This window comes from Cervus canadensis, chromosome 7, assembly GCF_019320065.1.
Source record: "Cervus canadensis isolate Bull #8, Minnesota chromosome 7, ASM1932006v1, whole genome shotgun sequence".
Taxonomy (NCBI): domain Eukaryota; kingdom Metazoa; phylum Chordata; class Mammalia; order Artiodactyla; family Cervidae; genus Cervus; species Cervus canadensis.
Genome location: NC_057392.1, coordinates 49,184,451 through 49,201,586, shown reverse-complemented (window position 1 = coordinate 49,201,586; position 17,136 = coordinate 49,184,451). Strand labels below are relative to the sequence as shown.

General features: G+C 47.1%; 1 protein-coding gene across 1 annotated transcript; it reads left to right on the top strand.

Moving 5' to 3' along the window:
* Positions 1-13,738: 13,738 nt before the first annotated feature.
* On the top strand, positions 13,739-16,856 carry FAM43A (family with sequence similarity 43 member A). Its single transcript, XM_043473316.1, has one exon. The coding sequence runs from the start codon at positions 14,675-14,677 to the stop codon at positions 15,938-15,940; it is 1,266 nt and encodes a 421-aa protein (XP_043329251.1). The 5' UTR covers positions 13,739-14,674; the 3' UTR covers positions 15,941-16,856.
* Positions 16,857-17,136: the final 280 nt, after the last annotated feature.

Genomic DNA, 17,136 nt, shown 5'->3' with positions numbered 1-17,136 from the left:
ATTGAGGGGAGAATGAGAGTTGTTATTGTGTATTTTAGAACCCAGTTCTTACCCAATTTTGATGTGCATGTGAACCCTCTAGGAATCTTGCTAACGTGCTGATTCTGATTGATAAGGTCTAGGGTCTGGCGGCACTGGGTTCTTCCAGGAGATGATGATGATGTTGGTCTGGCCCACAGGCCACTCTGAAGAGCAAGAGAAGCCCATTTCCTGCTGGTGCAGATGAAGACCCTGAAGAGCACTGGCTAGAAGTCAGTCATAGCAAGTCTGGGTCAGGAAGAGCTGGAACCATATCCCCCACCCATCTCTGCATTCCCTGCTAAGCCCTGCTGTGGGCTCTATCTCACTGCTGACTCTAACTGAACTGGAGTGAACTTTGGGCAACACCCAAAGGATTGCTGACAAACCATGTAGTAGTCGGCAAGGCTTTGGGAAGGTGGTGCTCACAGATCAGTGAAGGAAAACATTAGAACGTGGTTTTTCCCATCTCTCAACTTAGAGACAGCATATCTTTAAAAAACCTGAGGAATTTCGTGGCAGTCTACTGATTAAGACTCCACCCTTCCACTGCAGGGGGCATGCGTTGGCTCCCTGGTCAGGAACTAAGATCGTACATGCATTGAGGCATGACCACAATAACATACAATATAATTGGATTACTAAAACAAACAGACAAACAAAAAAAAAACACCAAAAACCTGAACATCGTCTCCAGAACTAAAATAGAAGAGACAGTTTCTGGCATTCTCTTAGAGCTAAGTGGATAAAGAAAGTAAGAAAGAAAATGAAGTTGCTCAGTCGTGTCTGACTCTTTGTGACCCCATGGACTGTAGCCTACCAGGCTCCTCCGTCCATGGGATTTTCCAGGCAAGAGTAGTGTAGTGGGCTGGCACTTCCTTCTCCAGGGGATCTTCCTGACCCAGGGATCAAACCTGGATCTACTGCGTTTCAGGCAGGCGCTTTACCCTCTGAACCACCAGGGCTCAGTGGACAAAACTAACTCATAAAGCAAGATTCAATGAACTTTCTATTCTAGTGACAATAATAATCAGAGGATGTAAACAAACCTGCCACCTAGAGCTCAGTTAGAAACTTGGGACTTCACCTTCATTTCCTTTTCCAGATTTTGTCACCCTCAGCGATTTAAGGAAAACAAACACTTTTGGTTTCTATTGTCATTCTTCTCCTGGGCTTCAAAAAATCTGGATCAAATAAAGTGATAATTTAATCAAGATAGATAGGGCATCAAAAAGACACTGACATCATAAAATGTCAACAACTACTCTTAGCTGACAAATAAGTAAAGCATGAAAAAAATCTACTCCCCCCTGAGATACTCCTCAAATCTACCACTGACAAAGAACTAAATCTCAGCTTTCTTATCTGGTTAATGAGGATAATAATAATTCCTGTCCTGCAGAGGTAGTAAATGAGATAATGCTGCAAGATCATTGCCTAGTATTTTGTGTTCATTTTCACAACTGAACAATTTTTTCCCCAACAACTGGACAATGCTGGTGAGATTCCAGATGTATAATTGGTTCATACTGAAGGATTATGAGGCTAGTTCAGTGAGAGGGCAAGGAGGAAGGGGAATTGAGGATGCTGGTGAAACACGGTTGTGGGATCCAGATTCAGAGGAACAAAGTGAAATGGGGACACGGGGAGTGATGATGGTGATGGTGAAGGGTGGAGAAGGTGTTGGTTGCTGCTCCTGAGTGAGGAAGTTGCAAAGATGAATCAGCCCAGTCCCTACCCTCTAACTACAAAAGCCATTCCACCCACACACTTCAGGGAACAACACAACCCAGTCAAACTCTCCTCGCTTTGTCATGACAGTGGAAATGTTTGTGTCTGGAAAACTAGTCAGATCTTCCTAATACCCCATATAGCTGAGACCTGTTGAGGCCAAGATTCCCTAAATAGCTGACTCTTGGAGAACGTTGCATTGATTTGGAAATTGGGAGCCTCCTATTCAGTTTCCAAATAGCAATATGGGGTGTTCCTCATTCTTGATTTACTGTGATTCAACAAATGTAATTCCAAGTCCCCCAAACCCACATGTAGGAATAAACCTTGGAGTAGCTTTCTGCGCTCCAACTTCACACTCTCGTGCCTCTGGGCTCCACCTCTCTCTGGGGATGGAGAGGGGTGAGTGGGTGGGTTTCTGTTTTGGTTTTGTTTTCACCCCTTGGCCAACAATGTATCAGTGGCAGAAAAATTGTCCCAAGGCAAGCTTGTAACCCTGCCCTCCCTCTTTCCCATTCTCTACACCAACTTCTTCCACAAGGACATTAAAGCAGTTTGCATAAGACTGAGAGTTGTGAAAATAGAAGTCTGGCACTCTCCACAGAGTCACTGAATCAGTAGGAAACTCCCTTTGATTATCTATGATTCTCAGTTTATCCCTGTCAAAAATGGGTGGATTCCCACACATAAGCAAGTTTCAATAGTTCAACAGTGACTATAAATGATAAGTTTGAGTCACTTCAAACATTGCTTTCCTGCTTGTGCAAGTCACTGTGTGTTCAATGAACATGTAAAAGACCTCTCGTTTGGTGGGTAGGCTACAAGATCCTATGTGTACTGTATTTGAACCCATGAATTTTTCCCAACTCTTGGAGTTATATCTGGAATTTCTGGAGTATTTTATTCACAGATGACTCTGAAAATTATTTTTTCCCTCACAACAGCAAGTAAGAAAGGGCACTATCAGTTTTCTGAACTTTTGGCAGTAGAAACTGAGATCCAGTGAAGTTCAGTGGAGTAATACAAAATAAAGAAGGCTCCTAGTAGAATGAATAATCAGCAACTCTATAATCTTCAGCTGGAAAGTGCCAGGTTTCTTTCATTTGTTCATTCATTCATTCATTACTAGTCTCTGGGGTTCAGCAATGGACAAACTCCCTGCCCCCATTAGCTTATATTGTAGTGGTCATCAGTCCAACAGAGGGACTCATCCAAGGTTAAATAGCTCAAGTCAGTGGTGGAGTGATGAACTACACCACCAGTAAGACCCTAATCCACTAGGAAGGCCTTCTGACCACTGGGATTTCACTATTTGTCTCTAACTGTGGTCCCTCCCCTAAATCATTTTAATAGATACATTGATAATATTAGCAGGTATGCTTGGATGGCAAGGAATTGAGAAAAAGTTGGAGGAAGTGTGAATAGAGTCAGGAGAAAGTATATAGGGCCGTTTCTGTTTATCTGAAGGACTGTCATAGGGCCAGAAGAGGATTGTTCTGACAAGGCAAGTGGAACTAGAACAAATAGGGAGGAACTACAGAGTTGCCATTTCAACCTGTGTAAGCCTTCTTACAATTGGAGTGGTTCAAAGATGGAATGACGGCTTTGAAAGGGAGTGAGCTCTCTGTTGCTGGAGGTGTTTAAGCAAAGGCTAAATAATCAAGCATCAGGATGTTCTCAAGTAGGCTCATGCTTGAAAGTGGGTGTTGGAATAGATAATCACTAAGGTGCTCAATTAGGTAACGTTCTTACCTAATAGACTCCTTGCCCCTCCTGCTTATGCCACCCTTTGTTTCACTCCAGTATTTGAAATAATAGTGGCACAAAGATGATCTCAGAGAAGGTGCCTAGGCTGGCAATATCAGCATGGTACCTTCACTATATAACCCCGGAAGAAGAGAACATCCTGCCCTCTTTGTCATGTAAAGGTCAAGGGCATCATGATCTAACAATCTAGGAAATGTGGTCATTATTATTTACAAGTACTACTAGTATTTATTCATCGGAAGGACTGATGATGAAGCTGAAACTCCAATATTTTGGCCACCTGATGCAAACAGCTGACTCATTAGAAAATACCCTGATGCTGGGAAAGATTGAAGGCAGGAGGAGAAGGGGATGACAGAGGGGAGATGGTTGGATGGTATCACCAACTCGATGGACATGAGTTTGAGCAAGCTCTGGGAGTTGGTGATAGGGAGGTCTGGCATGCTGCTGTCCATGGGATTGCAAAGAGTCAGACATGACTGAGTGACTGAACTGAACTTACTAGCACAAATGAAAATGTGAAGATTAAAGGCTCCAGTTTTAAAGATAACCATGCAGGCAGAGCAGTTTCTCTGTCCTCTGTCTTTTGAGGGAACAAACTTAACATTCATTCCTTGCCTCTGGTGGTGCTGATGAGAAAGGCTCACTTGCAGGGCTCATAGTTTCACTTCTCTTGACTGCCTTCTTATGCCTTTGCATTTCTGCCAGGCCCTTCTTCAGGTGGTAAACATTCCAAGCAAGCAGTGCATTAAAGGTGGGGCTTCAGGGCAAGCAAAGTCATGGTGAGAACATTTTTGGGGCCTTAGGACACAGGATGACCTCCAGAGTTTATAGACATCTCATCTATTTTCTTCTCTTACCCTTGCAATTTCGTACTATGGCCTTTGCTTTGAGTTGAATGCTGTCTTTCAATAACAGAGATTCCAGTCTTAACCTGATAAGATATTATTCGAAAATAGTATCTTTGCAGATGTACTAAAGTGAAGACAGGGTCACATGTGATTAGAGTGGGCCCTACTGCAATGACAGATGTCCCTATAAGAAGACACAAATTTGGGCACACACAGAAAAGATACAAAATCGGGGGAGAACATCATCAGAGAAGGAAAGCAGAGATGGGGCTGATGTGTCTACAAGCCAAGGAATGCCAGGGATTGCAGAAGCTAGGAAGAGGCAAGGAAGGATGCTATCTTCTACTAGCCTCAGGAGCTGTGAGGGAAAAAAAAATCTCTATTATTTTCAGCCATTCTGTTTATGGTAATTTGTTATGGCAGTCTTAGAAAGCCAACATAGCTTCTTATGATCTTAGAACCAGAGGGGAATTTGCTCAGTTCACAAGCAGGAAGGAGAGGGCCCAGGAAGAGGCAGCATCTTGCTCTGGGACCCTCAGTGAGTCAGAGCTGGGACATGGGCGTCTGAGCTCTGACTCTGATCACAGCACATCCCTACTCAAAGGCCTCCAGTGACTCACCCAGCTTGCAAGATGCCTCTACCTGCTATTCAAGGTCCTCCGGAGTCAGGCCCTGATCTGACTCAATGCAAAGAGCATAGCCTGGGAATAAATATTTGCAAATGATGTGACCTACAAGGGCTTCATTTCCAAAACTGCTCATACAAACAGCTTATACAACTCAATGACAACAGTAACAAAATCCAATTGAAAAAATGGGCAGAAGATCTAAGTAGACATTTCTCCAAAGAAGACATACAGATGGCCAATAGGCACATAAGAAGATGCTCAACATGTCAATTATTACAGAAATGCAGATCAAAACTACAATGAGATACCACCTCACACTGATTAGAATGGCCATCATCAAGTTCAGTTCAGTTCAGTCGCTCAGTCGTGTCCGACTCTTTGCAACCCCATGAATCGCAGCACACCAGGCCTCCCTGTCTATCACCAACTCCCGGAGTTTACTCAAACCCATGTCCATCGAGTTGGTGATGCCATCCAACCATCTCATCCTCTGTTGTCCCCTTCTCTTCCTGCCCCCAATTCCTCCCAGCATCAGGGCTTTTCCCAATGAGTCAACTCTGCATGAGGTGGCCAAAGTACTGGAGTTTCAGCTTCAGCATCAGTCCTTCCAATGAACACCCAGGACTGATCTCCTTTAGGATAGACTGGTTGGATCTCCTTGCAGTCCACAGGACTCTCAAGAGTCTTCTCCAACACCACAGTTCAAAAGCATCAATTTTTCGGTGCTGAGCTTTCTTTATAGTCCAACTCTCACATCCATACATGACCAGTGGAAAAACCATAGCCTTGACTAGACGGACCTTTGTTGGCAAAGTAATGTCTCTGCTTTTTAATATGCTATCTAGGTTGGTCATCACTTTCCTTCCAAGGAGTAAGTGTCTTTTAATTTCATGGCTGCAGTCACCATCTGCAGTGATTTTGGAGCCCCCCAAAATAAAGTCTGACACTGTTTCCACTGTCTCCCCATCTATTTCCCATGAAGTGATGGGCCCAGATGCCATGATCTTAGTTTTCTGAATGTTAAGCTTTAAGCCAACTTTTTCACTCTCCTCTTTCACTTTCATCAAGAGGCTTTTTAGTTCACCTTCACCTTCTGCCATAAGGGTGGTGTCATCTGCATATCTGAGATTATTGATATTTCTCCCGGTAATCTTGATTCCAGCTTGTGCTTTATCCAGCCCAGTGTTTCTCATGATGTACTCTTCATATTAGTTAAATAAGCAGGGTGACAATATACAGCCTTGACATACTCCTTTCCCGATTTCTAACCAGTCGTTGTTCCATGTCCAGTTCTAACTGTTGCTTCCTGACCTGCATACAGGTTTCTCACAGAAGACTACAAATAATAATGGTGTGGAGAAAAAAGAAGAGACCTACATTGTTGGTGGGAATGTAAATTGGTGCAGCCACTATGGAAAACAGTATGGAGTTTCCTCCAAAAAACTAAAAATAGAATTGGCATATGATCTGGCAATTCCACTTCTGAGTATATGTCCAGACAAAACTATAGTTCAAAAAGATACATGCAAAAAAAAAAAAAAAGATACATGCAATTCTATGTTCCTTGCAGCACTATTCACAGTAGCCAAGACATGGAAACAATTAACAGATGAATGGATAAAGAAGATGTGGTACACATATTCAATGGAATACTACTCAGCCATAAAAAGAATGAAATAAAGTCATTTCCAGCAACATGGATGGACCTATAGATTATCCTACAAAAGTCAGAAAAGTAGAAATACCATATGATATCCCATATAGGTGGAATCTAAAATATGACACCACTCTAACTCTTTTACATCCTGCTTTCATTTAAAAAAATTGAGGTGAGATTCATGTAACATAAAATTATCCCTTTTAAAGGGAATAATTAAGTGGTATTTCAGTTCAGTCCAGTCCCTCAGTCGTGTCCGACTCTTTGGGACCCCATGAGCCACAGCACGCCAGGCCTCCCTGTCCATCACCAACTCCTAGAGTCCACCCAAAGCCATGTCCATTGAGTTGGTGATGCCATCCAACTATCTCATCCTCCGTGATCCCCTTCTCCTCCTGTCCTCAATCCTTCCCAGCATCAGGGTCTTTTCAAATGAGTCAGCTCTTCGCGTCAGGGGGCCAAAGTATTGGAGTTTCAGCTTCAACATCAGTCCTTCCAATGAATATTCAGGACTGATTTCCTTTAGGATGGACTGGTTGGATCTCCTTGCAGTCCAAGGGACTCTCAAGAGTCTCCTCCAACACCACAGTTCAAAAGCATCAATTCTTCGGCACTCAGCTTTCTTTATAGTCCAACTGTCACATCCATACATGACCTCTGGAAAAACCATAGCCTTGACTAGACGGACCTTTGTTGACAAAGTAATGTCTCTGCTTTTCAATATACTGTCTAGGTTGGTCATAACTTTCCTTCCAAGGAGTAAGCGTCTTTTAATTTCATGGCTGCAATCACCATCTGCAGTGATTTTGGAGCCCAGAAAAATAAAGTCAGCTACTGTTTCCACTGTTTCCCCATCTATTTGCCATGAAGTGATGGGACCAGATGCCATGATCTTAGTTTTCTGAATGTTGAGCTTTAAGTGGTATTTAGGATATTCAAAATGTCATGCCACTTGACTACCACCTCCGTCAAGTTCCATAACATTTTCATCACCCCAAAGGAAACCCTGTATACATTAAGCACTTACTCCCCCTTCCTCCATCCCTCCAGCCCCTGGCAATCCCCAACCTGTGTTCTGTCATTAGGGTTTCACTTTAGCATAATGTTTTTGTAGATCTCCACTTTCACGGACCATGGTGATTAGAATGAGCCCATCTGGATAATTCAAGCTATTTTCCCCGGTTATTTTCAGTTGGTTAGCAATCTTAATTCCATTTACAATCTTCCTTTCCCTTTGCCATGTGCTGTAACTTATTCATAGATTCTGGGGGTTAGGACATAGGCATCTTTGGGGGGGGTGAGGTTGGTGGTGGTGGTCGTCGTGGTGGTTCAGACGCTCAGTCGTGTACGACTCTTTGTGACCCCACGACTGCAGCACACCAGGCTTCCCTGGTGTCCTTCGCCATCTCCTGGAGCTTGTTCAAACTCATGTCCATGGAGTCAGTGATGCCATCCAGCCATCTCATCCTCTGTCATCCCTTTCTCCTCCTGCCTTTAACCTTTCCCAGCATCAGGGTCTTTTCTAATGAGTTGACTCTTCGAATCAGGTGGCCAAAGTATTGGAGCTTCAGCATCAGTCTTTCCAATGAATATTCAAGACTGATTTTCTTTAGGACTGACTGGTTTGATCTTTTTGCAGTCCAAGGGACTCTCCAGAGTCTTCTCCAACATAACAGTTGAAAGCATCAATTCTTTGTGCTCAGCTTTCTTTATGCTGGTGGTGGTGGTGATTATTCTGCCTATCTTAGGATGGTCAGAATGTGTTGATGCACTGTCTGAACAACTGGAGGATTCTACTTAGCATTCTGACACCAGGAGCAGAGCACAGAGTAATCCAGGGATGGAGTGGATACAGTGCACAGAAATTGTGAACCTGATGCTCATCCAGAAGGTCTTGGATGAGGAAGAGGGCAAGGATAAGAAGTTAGGAAGGAGTTGATAGTAGGAAAAATGAAGTAGGCTAGGGCAGAGCTCCCTGCACTTTAGTATCTGTTCAATCACAAAAAGTTGAAGCACACATATTCCCAGCCTCTAACTCCAGGTATTCTGGTTTATGGGTGGGATCCAGGAATTTTCCCACGGAATTCTGATACAGCCAGGGGGTGAGTCTGCTCTTGGAGGAATGCTGATGTGATAGGAGTCAGGAATGAAGAGGGCTGGAAGGGTAAGAGGCTATAATCTCATACTAAGATTTTGAAGTTGGAGAGTCCTTGAACCCACTGGAGTCATTCCCACTGTGGGGACTTCACATTGGCTATGCACTCTGCCTAGCACAAAGCTGTCCAAATGCATAGTTTTAAATGTTCCAGCAGCCACATTAATGAAGGGAAATGGGAAAAATTAATTTTAATAGTATATTCTAGTAACTCAATATAGCCAAAACATTATCATTTAATATATAATTACTATAAAATTATTGAATATTTTACATTCCTATCTAGGTCTTTAAAATGTTGAGTGTATTTCATGTTTGCATCACATCTCAATTTGGATCCAGTACTTCTCAGGTGCTCATTAGCAGCATTTGGCCTATGACGACCATTTTGGCCATCACAGGATGGAATGTTCTCCCTCCATTTCTTTGTCTGGTTGGTTTCATCCCATCCAGGTCTCTGCCCAGAGAGGCCTTCCCTGGCTCTGCAGTCCAAACCAGCTACTTCTACTCCTAACACTGCTTTCTTTTCTTCAGAGACTCTTCACTAACTGGTATTTTTTCAGTTATTTGTTTGCTTGTTATCTGCCTCGCCACAGGATATAAATCCCATGAGGGCAAAGACCTGTCTGTCTGCTTTGGTGCAGTATCCCCAGCAATGACATCACGTCCACAGTGGACTCTCAACAAATATTTGTTGAATGACTTTGAAGATCCCAGGTATGTCAATTGTCATGGCTGAGGCCAGTGTTCATTCAGTGGGATGTAGGGGGAGGGGGGCCAAGCAGGAAGAGCATTATGCGGGAAATAAGGTGGGAGAAAGCCAGCCCCAAAGCTTCATGCAAGTTAAAAGGCTTACTCTTAGATGTTATGTTAGAGACTGGGTTTCTTTCCAGCTGTGACTTGGCTGTGTGTTGATTCAACTGCTGGCTTATCTGGTTCTGTGAGAAAATGTTTCACCAAGTGTCACTTTTGCCTGGCACCAGTAGATGGGGCAGTATCATAAAAAACAGTCTATGGTCCATGCAGTTTCTAGCCATGCAGTTTTGGTCAGCCCTTGCCAGCTGACTTTGCTGAGGTCTATTCTGGAACTGTTCTATGTCTCGGGTCTACACAGTGTGTGTCTTACACATCGGTGTGCTCATATTTGCCTAAAACTTCTCTGTCCTCCCAGGTTGAAAATAAGCTTACTAAGAAGATAGCCCAGGAGCAGCTCTGTGAGCCTGTGGATCTGGGACACTGGGTCTGCTGGAAAGCCTGGCCCACCAGTGGAGTCCTCCCTGCTGCTGTGCACCACTGGTTTCTCTGCCACTGCACGAAACCCAAGGAGGTGCCTCTCGTGGAGGATGAGACAAGCCCGACCTCCCATCACCAGCACCTCCACTTCCTCCCTAAACCCTTCTGATCCTTGGTTGTTGTTCATTGTTGTTCAGTCACTAAGTTGTGTCCAACTCTGTGACTCCATGGACTATAGCATGCCAGGCTCCTCTGTCCTCCGCTGTCTCCTGGAGTTTGCTCAAATTCATGTCCTTTCAGTCGGTGGTGCTATCTAACCATCTCATCCTCTTGCCGCCCCCTTCTCCTTCTGCCTTCCATCTTTCCCAGCATCAGGCTCTTTTCCAACGAGTTGGCTTTTCGCATCAGGTGGCCAAAGTATTGGAGCCTATCAGCTTCAGCATCAATCCTGCATTAGAATATTCAGGGTTGATTTCCTTTAGGATTGACTGGTTTGATCTTGTAATCCAAGGGACTCTCAAGAGTCTTCTCTTGCACCACAATTTGAAAGCATCAATTCTTCAGCACTCAGCTTTCTTTATGGTCCAATTCTCACATCAGTACATGACTATTGGAAAAACCATAGCTTTGACTATACGGACCTTTGTCGGCAAAGTGAGATCTCTGCTTTTTAATGTGTTGTCAAGGTTTGCCATAGCTTTCCTTCCAATGAGCAAATGTCTTAATTTTCATGGTTGCAGTCACCGTCCACAGTGATTTTGGAGCCCAGGAAAATAAAATCTGTCACTGCTTCCACTTTTCCCCTTCTATTTGCCATGAAGTGATGGGACTAGATGCCATGATCTTAGTTTTTGAATGTTAAGTTTTAAGGCAGCTTTTTCACTCTCCTTTTTCACCCTCATCAAGAGGCTCTTTAGTTCCTCTTTGCTTTCTGCCATCAATGTGGTATCATCTGCATATCTGAAGTTGTTGATATTCTTCCTGGCAATCTTGATTCCAGTTTGTGCTTCATCCAACCTAGCATTTCGCATGATATACTCTGCATATACGTTAAATAAGCAGGGTGACAATATACAGCCTTGTAACCCTTGGCCCTCTGAGTAATTTGGAAATGTTAACTGCTTGAACATGATGTCTGCTTTTGTAGAGTCTAGACTTTGAGATATGGACCAGCTAAAGGTTACTTAGCACAAGTTAATTTGGTGTGTTTTTTATAGGATTTTTTTTGGACCACTTACTCTCTCTACTTCATTGCCACTATAAGATATTCCAAAAATGCAAGCAGAAGAGGAATTAACCTTGGCTTAAGTGGCTTATTACAGTCCTAACCAGCTCGTTCCAACACCTTGCCTCCATTAACCTATCAGTGCAGTTGAGGGGTAAGTCATTATAGCTCTGGTCTAACGACATTCTGGGCCCAGCCAGCCATGAAAAGGCCATTCCTTCTCTCAGAGACTAGGAGAGCCCAGAAAGCATGATCAGGAGAATTCCTTGTTTGATCAGGAAATTTTCCTCTTTCACTTAAAAAAACTATTTAATTTATTTTGTTTTGGCTGCCCTGGGTCTTTGCTGCTGGATGCAGGCTTTTTCTAGTTGCGGAGAGCAGGGGCTATTCTGTGGTTGCAGTGTGATCTTCTCATTGCCGGGGCTTCTCTTGTTGCGGAGCACAGGCTGTAGGGCACGTGGGCCTCAGTAGCTGTGGCACATGGGCTTAGTTGTCCTGTGGCATGTAGAATCTTCCCAGACAAGGGATCAAACCCATGTCCCCTGCATTGGCAGGTGGATTCTTAACCACTGAACCACCAGGAAAGTTCTCCTCTTTCATTGTTATTAAATGCCATCCTAAACTGCACATGTGCATGCATTTTTATGTTCTATGTTTGCTATATCTGGAAAGTCCTTTAACTCTTTCCTGCTTGGTGATGTCCCGCTCATTTTAAACATAACCACCTCTGTGGAACCTTCTTTGATTTTCCTAGTGACAAAGAATCTTTTCTTCTTCCAGCTTCTCAGAGTACTCTGGGATCTTCGCAGGGCATTTGATCCATTCCATCTTCTTGTTTACATGCATGTTTCATTCATTCATTCAACAATTAAGTGGTGCCAGGCACTGGGGCAGACAGGGTGCTCTCATACAATTTACATTCCAGCAGAAGCCCAGAGTTGGGTGAAGTTTACATCCTTCACTGGACTGGGAGTTTCTTGGAGACAGGAATTAGGTCTGTCAGCTCCCAGTTCAGGGCCTGGTACCAAAAGGTACTCAGGAAAGTTAGTTAAGCTGAAATTCAGTACCAATGACTCTAGAAAATTGGGTCGTGGCTCAGCTGGTAAAGAATCTGCCTGCAATGTGGGAGACCTGGGTTTGATCCCTGGGTTGGGAAGATCCCTGGAGAAGGAAAAGGTTACCCACTCCAGTATTCTGGCCTGGAGAATTCCATGGGCATACAGTCCATGGGGTCGCAAAGAGTCGGACACGACTGAGTGAATTTCACTTACTTTCAAAGAAACGTTAAAAGTTAGCAAAAATAGAGGGCCAGAGACTCTCCAGGAGGGATTACGGTTGTACTGACATCAGGACCTGGTATGAAAGCCAGAGACACCCAGATCCCCAGAAGCCTGGGCCTGGAGAGTGGGAGGGTCTATTGTCCTCCTGTGGGATGAGCTTGGGTGTTTGATGCAGGGTTATCGGACATTTATTACACATTCCAGCCACAAGTGGTTTTGCTTTGAGTGAGCAGACCATAGAGGAAAGCTGGTTGTTTCAAGAGCCCAGAAATGAGTTACTAACCAAGGGTCAAGCCAGCCAGATGATTAAAGCGACAGTGTCAAGCTGGCACAAGAGAAGAGAATGATTAATGCTAATCATTCTCATGGAGGGTGGGTGGGCATTATTTGAAACAAATAAAAGTCATTTGAATTTTTACTAGGAATTTTCATCCATAATGTGATGGTGATGTAATAAAACTAAATGACTGGCCTGCCAAAGTAAACTGAGCTCTTAACCACACACAAGGATTATTTAGAAACTGTGTATATCTCAGAAAACTGCTCTCCTGCTTAGGCCCTGACAGAAGGCGGGGCCTCTGCTGGGGGTTAGGAGCTTATTTATCAAATACATACTGTAGTGTTCACTCCAATCATCTTATTACCACTCATCACTCTTTTCACTATCTGCTCTTTATCTGTGGAGAAAGGGCTCCAAGACAGTGAAAGATGTTTTCTTTTCCCTTCTTTATTTTCTTTGACAGTATAAAATTCTGGGGGAAAAAAATAGCACCCAGTCATTCTCAGAAAGCTGTCACACACAGAAAGAATTACTATTTCCCCAACCTTTTTGCATATTATAGTCTAAATCCCACCTTCCACCGCCTCCCCCAGAAGTTTCGATGGAGACATACATTTATTCAGTGAGTTGCAATTCAGCCTGGGGGTGGAGTGTCAGAATTCAAGTTGCTTTTCCTGCGGGGTAACCCCAGGTCTTGGCGATTTCTGTAGATATAGGGGATATTGGTATATTTGGGATGAAATTGCCAGACTGGATCGGTCTCCCCTTTCCCCCAACCAATGGCTGCAACCAGATCCCTTTAAAAGATCGGCAAACCGCGGGGCGTCCAAGCCTGAAACTGATCCTTGTCTCAGCTCCTCCCCTGTCCCCGCGCGGCGAATGGTTCGTGCCGGCCTATATTTACCCGAGATCTTCCTCTCGGACGGCAAGGATGTGAGGCTGGCGAGCAGCTACCGCTCGTGGCACCGGAGGGGGCGCGCTGCAAAGGCTGGCAGCCGAGCCAGGGGATCCCGGGAGCCCAGTCAGACACCCTCCGGAGAAAAGAAATGAGGTAGCGACCGTCCTGGGAGCCGACCATGCGCACGCCTGGCCCTCGGAGCCCCGCGCTGCCCCGGCCGAGCCAGCCCTAACAGTGAGCCGCGGAGCCCGAGTCCCCGGCGTCCTGCCTGTGGGAAGATGCAGTGAGCCACGGGGGTACTGCTGCGCGGGGCCCGCCGCGGCCATCCGGACCCACCATCGGAGCGCACTTGGGGCAAGGAACTGCTTCTGGGACCCGCTCACCCGAGGGGCTCTCTGCCTCCAGCACCCCTTGGAGGTGGGGAGTACCGACCCCTGGGTACACTCGCGGTTGAGTTTCCGCGGTTTCTGGCCCTAGCGACAGTGTGTGTGAGTGTGAGAGGGGGGCCCTTTTCACCTTCGCCGAGGAGTTCTTGCGTATTCTCGCATCATCCCGGCTGCTTTTGCTGGGGGCTTTCTCATTTATTTGCACGCGCACATCTCTTTTTTTCTAAAGACGTTTTCCGCTCCACTCTTGTGCTGTCTTTCTCTCATTTTGCCTGCCTAAGACTCTTTGCCCTGATCCTGCTCAGGCTGGGATAAATCTGTGTGCTCCTTCCCGCCTCCCCATTGCAGTTAAATCTTAAAATATTCGACCCCTACCTCTTTTGCTGGGTTTTCGAGCCTTATACACCCCCACACCCCCGCCCCCACTCCGGACTGGGCCACTCCCAGCAGAGTTTTATTTTTCGGTCTTGCCCCGGCCGAGCCCGGCTGGGGCGGGTGGCTCAGCCGGGCTCTCAACCGGCGCTCCGCCGCCGCCGCCCAGCTGCGCGGGGGCGCCCTCCGGAGATGCTGCCGTGGAAGAAGCACAAGTTCGAGCTGCTGGCCGAGGCGCCGCCACGGCAGGCGTCCAAGCCCAAGGGCTACGCGGTGAGCCTGCACTACTCGGCGCTCAGCTCGCTAGCGAGGGCGTGCCCCGAAGGCGCTCTCAGCCGGGTGGGAAGCATGTTCCGCTCCAAGCGCAAGAAACTGCACATCACCAGCGAGGACCCCACTTACACTGTGCTCTACCTGGGCAATGCCACCACCATCCAGGCGCGCGGCGACGGCTGCACCGACCTAGCGGTGGGCAAGATCTGGAGCAAGAGCGAGGCGGGCCGTCAGGGCACCAAGATGAAGCTGACTGTGAGTGCGCAGGGCATCCGCATGGTGCACGCCGAGGAGCGCGCGCTGCGGCGCCCGGGCCACCTGTACCTGCTGCACCGTGTTACCTACTGCGTGGCGGACGCGCGACTGCCCAAGGTCTTCGCCTGGGTGTACCGGCACGAGCTCAAGCACAAGGCGGTCATGCTGCGCTGTCACGCGGTACTCGTGTCGAAGCCGGAGAAGGCGCAGGCCATGGCCCTGCTGCTCTACCAGACGTCGGCCAACGCTCTGGCGGAATTTAAACGGCTCAAGCGGCGGGACGACGCGCGTCACCAGCAGCAGGAGCTGGTGGGCGCTCACACCATCCCGCTAGTGCCGCTGCGCAAGCTGCTCCTGCACGGACCCTGCTGCTACAAACCGCCGGTGGAGCGCAGCCGAAGTGCGCCCAAGCTCGGCTCCATCACCGAGGACCTGCTCGGCGAACAGCAGGAGCAGGAGCTGCAGGAGGAAGAGGAGCACGCGGAGGGTTGCCCCGAGGAGGAGGAGGACCGAGCCGGGGAGGGGGAGCCGGCCGAGCCAGAGGCCGAGGCGAAGCGGGCGCTGGTGGTGGCCATGCACTTCGAATGTGGGGACTTGCTGGACACGCTGGAGAGTGGCCGCGAGGAGGCGCTGGGGGGCGGCGGGGTCTCGGCGGGCCCCGAGGCTGGGTCGTCGCCTCTGCTGCTGGGCAGCACCTCCGACATGAGGGCCGAGCTTTCGCAGCTTATTAACGACCTGGGCGAGCTCAGCTTTGGCAACGACGTGCGCAGCCTGCAGGCGGACTTGCGGGTGACGCGCCTGCTTTCAGGCGAGAGCACCGGTAGCGAGAGCTCCATCGAAGGAGGGGGCCCGGATGCCAACACTGCCACCGCCGGGGACCCATCCGGCCCCGCGGACTGCGCCAGCCCAGACGAGCCCCACTCGGGCTGAGCTCCCATCAATGTTCTGTGCGCGCCCCTGGCGCCCGATCGTGACCCCCACGCGTCTCTCCGCCACTTCCTTACCTCCCGAGCTGCCCCAGGAAAGGGGAAATGGGACACTTGAGGCCCAGACCCTCCCTCTCTACACCCATACATTTGGCTGTGTTTGAAGCGGGGCTCAGATTGCAAGTGGAGATACGGGGGAGGGGAAACCCTACAACGAAGCGGAAAGAGGTCGCCCTCTGGGTTCTGGGGAAGGGAAAGGCCGCTGGTGTTAGCAAAGCCCGGCGGGCTTCAAGTGCCTGCCGGCCAGTTTCCTGTTTGTGGGGCAGCTGGGGCCTGAGGAGGAGGGGTTAACTTCCTCCCCCACCGGCCATCTGGGAGGGCCTAGCGTTGTCTTTAACATGGCAGTTTTTGTTTTTTTAAATTGCTTTCACAGTGTTTGAGGCTTTAATGCCACCTCCTTGGACCCAGTCTTTTCGGTGCGAGAGCTTGGGTTGTTTACCTCAGACTCAGACCCTTGAAATTCTGCCAAATTCCTCAAATAACTAGTGGGGAAGGGAGAGGGGGAGAAAGAAAGTCGCGTTTTGTTTACAGTTATTGACATCTAATACCTAGAAAAAGTTTTCCTTAAGAAACACACACACCTTGCTCCTGCTCAAAAGATCTCACTCCGTGATACTGTGTAAAATATTTTTGCACTGTTGTGAAGTATTTTTGACATCTTTTTGGTTTTCTTGTACATAACTGTGTTCTCAGAGTCCAATGTTTATATCTTTTGCTGTGCAAAAGGGACATGTAAAATGTTGTTCAGTTGTATATACAGAAATGTGTATAAAACATTTTGTTATTTTTTAAGAGTAGCACTGCTCTGGTTCTGTTTGCACGCCAGTGGGGAAGAGAATAAAGAGGAAAATTGAACAGAACAGGTGAGCATCCAAAGCTGCTTCAGAAAATGCTTGGCCATGGGGATGGGCGGGAGAGGGTGTGACCATGACTGGGATAGGGTTGGGAGGATAGTCTTTGTCCTTCAAAGGACTTGGAGGTGATTAAGAAGGGGGAATCCACTTTATGCATAGTCTGGGGCCTTTCCTGTCCTCTGAAACTCTGGGTACTGCAGCTAGGCCTAGATTCTTCAGTTACTCAGTTCTGTAAGTATCAGCTGTTTCTGACCTCTTTGAGGCAATTCTTAGAGATGCCGGGTGA